The sequence below is a fragment of the Zea mays genome, chromosome 8 (genome assembly GCF_902167145.1).
Source record: "Zea mays cultivar B73 chromosome 8, Zm-B73-REFERENCE-NAM-5.0, whole genome shotgun sequence".
In the NCBI taxonomy this organism is placed as follows: domain Eukaryota; kingdom Viridiplantae; phylum Streptophyta; class Magnoliopsida; order Poales; family Poaceae; genus Zea; species Zea mays.
The window spans coordinates 61,359,186-61,365,127 of NC_050103.1; the positions used below are offsets into that span (position 1 = coordinate 61,359,186).

General features: G+C 45.1%; 1 protein-coding gene across 1 annotated transcript; it reads right to left on the bottom strand.

The window, feature by feature from the left end:
- Positions 1 to 1,054: 1,054 nt before the first annotated feature.
- On the bottom strand, positions 1,055 to 2,415 carry LOC123670540 (uncharacterized; the record flags this gene model as incomplete). Its single annotated transcript, NM_001398823.1, has 4 exons — positions 1,055 to 1,300; positions 1,386 to 1,930; positions 2,000 to 2,072; positions 2,153 to 2,415. 2 exons carry the CDS (start codon positions 1,652 to 1,654, stop codon positions 1,198 to 1,200), a joined length of 372 nt encoding a protein of 123 aa, NP_001385752.1.
- Positions 2,416 to 5,942: the final 3,527 nt, after the last annotated feature.

Consider the following 5,942-nt stretch of genomic DNA (forward strand, 5'->3'; position numbering starts at 1 on the left):
CACAATAATCAAACCTGGTATAAATGTGTATATCGATTGCGCCCTTCACACACTAATTTGTATTTTTACTTAGACTTCACATGAACAACACTAATTTTACCCGCGACCATAACCATGCGCGTCTAGACCAAAACAAGCAAATCACCGTGATTACGAGCTTAACCAAAGCCATCTAACAGTCGGCTAACTAGAGCAACGACATAGACCGCTAAATAACATACACGTCGGTTTGCCTATTATTATCGCAATCCGAGACTCAACATACACTGCCACATTTTTATAAACACACATACTCACAAGTATTTTCGCATATCGACCAATCTATACGAATCGTAAACCACTGATCCCCAAATCGCAATCACCATGCATTTATTTCCCAAATCACGAACGCATACATGTTTATCACAAGAGCCGAGTATTTCAATAATTATTCTAAAATAACTAACTCCATTACACACTTGTATCACAAACCTACTTGACTTACTTGGAGTGTCCGCTCAAAATCGTGAGCACAATCATACACTATATGTGAAGCCTAATTTATTAAACGCACAATACACATCGTCTCGACTAGACTTATAAATATAGAGAAAGCGGCAACTACTTGGGCATGTCACCACCTGTCTATATAAACCAAAACAATTTTTACTATCGACTAAGAGTTCTAAGTATTAAACTCATTATTACTTTCCATGCGTAATTAAACCTCAACTTAACACCAGTGACACCGATGGATTTTTACCAAAACTCATCGTGTGCATAACCCTGCCTCGCATACAACCAAATTGTGGCGTGCACTCGAGACACTTCGACAATCGTAGCGTAACCACTAATATATGAACTCCGACACTCATGTATTAATAATTCATCCTCCACGCACTAGCATTTTCTAAACTACTCGTCACATTAATAAATATACTCTCGATATAATCATGAATCCCATCACATTGCATAAAACAATTATACTTTTCACATAAACACATATTGATACATTTCCCAAAACATAATCCGCATTTTGTAACTTAGTTTTTCGCATCAAACAACGCATTGCATATTTTTTTATCAAAATATAAAAACATACGAGTTTCTTTGTACTTCGTCTTCTTTCTCTACCCACGTCCATTCATACAATTATATTTTCACGCACATATTCACGCCATCGACTGAATCATAAATAAAAACGAAATCACAATTTTTCTAAAGCGAACAACCTGGCCGACTCGTGTCGCGCATGTCCGCATGCTGTCCACAGCTTGGGGCTTTCGTCGAGCATGGAATGCGCGAGGCATGACGACAAGGGCTGCGAGCAAAGCACAGTTTAATACACGATTTATTAGTTTGGTTATTTTATCGAACACGAGAAACACAGAACAGCGGGGTCTCACCACGGGTCGACGACGATGTGGCTGCTCTCGTCGAGCTGGAACAAGTCGTGGCGCTGTGGTTCTTGCTGCGCATGACAAGCACGACATCGACGGCAAGCCCAATACTCGACGATAGCAAGCTGCGGGCTGGGACAAAGCTCGATCCAGCGGCTAGGACAGCAAGGTGCCTCACCAAGGGTCACAGTGTCGCGTCGGGACTGCTGTTGTGGACAGGCGCCGGCGAAGGAGCTCGCTGCTGCGATAATCTGAGACATGCAGCTACTGTGCATAACGTCGAACAGGTGGTGCGCGAGCTGCGACGAGTAGGAAACTCAGCTGCGAGCAGCAAGGCAAAGGATGGCGAGAGGGCACGCTCGGCGTGGGGAAATGACAGCCGGGGCATGCACTAGAGAGGGAGGTGACGAGCTGCTGGGCAGCCATAGTCGGCAAGGAAGGCTAGAGACAAGACTTGGACTCGTCGGCCCTGGCAACAGCAGGGAGATGGCCACGCCATGGGAGGTGCTCACCGGCGCGAGCTTGGCGCCTCCAGCGCCCAGGGGGAATTTCTGCAGGGCAAAAAGAAACGCCAGGGGAGCTTGAAATTGAGGGGAACAGAGAGAGGGTCGGATTCCAACCTTTGGGGTGTCGAGCTCCATCCTGGAGGTAGCAGCGCCATGGGAGAAGCTTGGTTGGGGAGGGCTGCCGGACCTAGGGCAGAGGAGGCCGGCGTTGAGGGAGCGTACGTGCAGGAAGCAAACAAGGAGCCCAAGCCAAGGGGACGAGCTCACCTGCTCGAGCTCGGACCCTGAGAAATGCCCTGCGCGCTGGATTAGAGATGGAGAGCTCGGGCGTTCCTGGCGTGCGTGTGTCGTCTGCTGCCTGGATGAAGGGGGGGCGCCCACGGGGAAGAAGAACAGGGAGCGCCGGTGGTCTGCTGCTGTGGGGAGGGAAGCTCGGTAGAGGGAGGAAGATGGCCGGAGGTGGAAGACGAGCAGGCTGCGTACGTTGGAAGCTTGGCGGCCAGGAAATGGAAGAAGGGAGCGGCGGCTGGTTGATTTAACATGAAGCTGCTGGCACCCGATTAGCCACCGCGGGCGGCATCACCTACTGGCCGGCTGCAGCTATTGGCGAGCAGGTGCGGCATGCAGCCGTTGGCCGGCGCTTCAAGCTAAACATCACGCGACAGCCATGGCCACTACAGCACGCAACAAGGTACGTGAGTTTGTCTTTTTTTTTCTTTCTTTTTTTTTCATTCCACACGGTAAGAAGAAAATAGTACTATATTAAAATTCACCCTTATAATTAATTATTGCTGAGTTTATGCTAAACACCCTGCATCTGTAACAAACAAGAAATGCGAAATTTCGGTAGAAATTCTAATTGATATTGCCTGAAAACAAATATTCGCATTCTATTTGAAAAATGTTTTGACTTAAATTTGACCATTGTTTTTTTTGAATTAGACCTTTGTAGTTCGAACAACAGTTAAATTATGCGAGTAGTTCTATCTTAAAATTCTTGCCGCTTTTGTTCATTCCAAATTTTAAGATTGTGTTGCGTTATAGATCTACGCCAGCGGTCGGGGTTATAAAATTCGAGTCTCCTAAATACGGTGTTGCATTTTGCTTATTAAGACAGGAACCAAATTAGCAAATAAGTAATTAGATCAAATATGAACGGTTATTACTCACTTCACATTTGTTCTCGTATTTTCCTTTTTAGTTCAGATCAGATATGGTGATATCAAGTCGGTTCGGATAAGACTTAATTAGAGGTCAACACAACAGAGATCCCGCTTGCGAATACGGACCCGGATAAAATATTTGGACATCGATCGAAGGTTGAGGAAATGGATTCGGACACAGCTCGACTAGCAACTGTCGAGCGTCTGATTAAATAAGTTTTAGACGAGATTTAAAAATCAAGATTGGTTTTCGAGTTTGCATTCGCGTCGAGAATAAGAGTTTCAACAGCTCCAAATTTGGCTGTTCTTGAGATTGAATAATTCCAAACTTGGTGAAATGTGGATAAATAATCTGGATAATCAGAGACATACGCGAGCGAGAATAGAATTTTTTACTGAACATCCGAGATTAGGATAAATCTCCCGACATAATGCGAAATAGACACCTGGGGTGTCACAGAAAGCGAGCTGTGACACCCCAGTGTCACCTAGGGTTTCTCTTAAAAAAGCCAAACCAAGAACCATTATTTTATATGTGAACCAAAGTAAGCATGAACATCAAAACAATTTAAGTGAGGAAGAATTCACCAAGTATATACTTAAAAGTGTCATGATCAAAACAATTGAGACTTTTGAAAGAAAAGAATGTGCAACCCTAATTCAAAACCCTAAGCAAACCCCATGAACAAAATTCAAGGAGATGTGAAAAGAGGATGAAAAGTTTAAAATTTTGAGTTGAGCCAATTATATAAGTTAAAGTATATTTGTTAAGCAACAAGAAAGATTGAGAAGGCTTAGCCAAAATAACTCAAATAAATCCCCAAATCAGCCCTTGATCAATGAACCCTTAGAGAAATTCAGATTTCTGAATTTCTGAATTTCAGACCTCTTCTCAAAGATCATCTGTGTTCTCTGCTTTTCCAAACTCAAAGCCAGAAGATCCAAATATCAAAGTCGTGCCAAATTACCTTGAACACATTCTGGGAAAGTTTGAACTCAAACTAAATCCTTTTGACACGGTTTTGGCGCAGCTCAACCTCGGGACCAGGCATTCTGACACTGGCACCTTGGTGACGCTACAACTCCCTGTCCCTAGCCTAAAACCGCACGTCGTCCATACACAAAAGACAAAGCTTGGTCTGGTGAACAAATCCCTTGCAGTGATCTTGCCCAAATTCGCGAAGATTTTCTCCCAATCGGCGCTTGAACAGGGGCAGAGGCAACGGGAACACGTGTTCGACCGTGGCTGACACCCCCGGTTCACGCCCGTTCGCGCACCGCGCCTTCCCAGTGCACGCCCGCGCGCACTCGCCGGTCCACGACCGCCCGTGCACCGCGCCGCGCCTATAAAGCCTTCCCAGGCGCGCCCCACTTCGCCCCGCACTCACCCTCACCGGCCAGCCACTTCCCCTTAGCTCCGGCGAGCTTAATTCCGCCCGCCATTGCCGCCAGAGCTTCGGCCACCGTGGCCAGCCCACCCCAGCCATCTTCCGGGCAAGCCAGTGCTTCGGCTAGCTCCGCCAGTAGCCCGTGAAGCTTGCCAAGCCCTCGGACCCGACCGGACTTCACCGGAGGCCCGAGATCGACCTCACCGGACTTCGGTCTTCCGCCGCCGCGCGTGGACCGAGGTATCCAGTGAGTCTCCGACCAATTCCTTTCGCTCATGTCTTCTCTGGCATCCCGTGGACCTCCCTGACCTATTTGATTGAACTATCTCGCCGTGACCAGGCCGGTCTCCTCGCCGCCGACGAGCATCCCCGCCTGCGCGCGTGGACCGACCGACTCCGGCCATCTCCTACGGCGTTCCGCACACCGTTATGATCCCCGCGACCTCCCCTTCACCCTCGACCACTTCACCGGAACAGTCTCGCCGCCGGTAAGCCCCTCCGCCCTTTTCTTCGCCGCGGCTACTGTTTAAGGTAGAAGAAGGACCTCGGGTTAGGTTCTGTAGAACCCGAGGGGTTTTCTGTAATGTCAGTGACTCATGTGAATAGTAACCTAAGGACTGATTCGCGAAGGAAACTTAGAAAATCGCCAGGGACCCCAGTGCAAAGTGGATTCCTATTTAATCAATTCTGTTATTCTTTTTTAAAATGACCAGAGAACTTAGAAAACCCATAACTTGATGAAATCTTAATAAAAAGTTGTCAAACCAATTTTGCTAGCTCTGGAATATTGTAATCTATCATTTGAAAATAGTGAACCCTATGCTTTCTGTTCTAAATTTTAGAGTTTAAAATTAAAAACAAAAACCCCCTAAACCTTGTTTAATTAAGGAAAATTAGTTTTTCTTTTGTGCTGAGCTTAAGAAAATTTGTAGATGTTTATACCTTATTTAGACACTGTTTAAAAATAGTAGGAACACCAGCATTGGAAAATATGATGTAGTTATTCATTTAAAGCTATTTTGTCCAAAAATTAGAGAAAATCAGAAAGGCCTTAGAAATTAATGAACAATGATTAATAATATTTTTCCTAGTTTACTTATGCAACAGAGAACCTAGGAAAAATACAGAGACCATTAATTTGGACCAGTTTTAAATTAAGATGATTTGTTTAGCCTTATATAGACTGAAAATCAATTATTAGAATTGCAAAACTATAACCAAAGGGGTTAATAAAAATCCAGTGAACTTATAACCACCAGAGCCCCACTACAAAAATACAGAGCACCCCAGCCCAACTCTTTAAGTAAGGAAATTAAATGCAAAGTGATAATAAGACATTTTCCAACTAAATCATGAACAACCCCAAATAATGTGATAATGGGCAACCAAAAATTAGCTAAGTCCATGATGAGACAATCCACCAGAGAAAAATGCAAACCCATGATGAAGAAGTAAACTCATACCTTTTGCTAGTGATTAAAGAGAAAGACCACTTAATTCAAATAA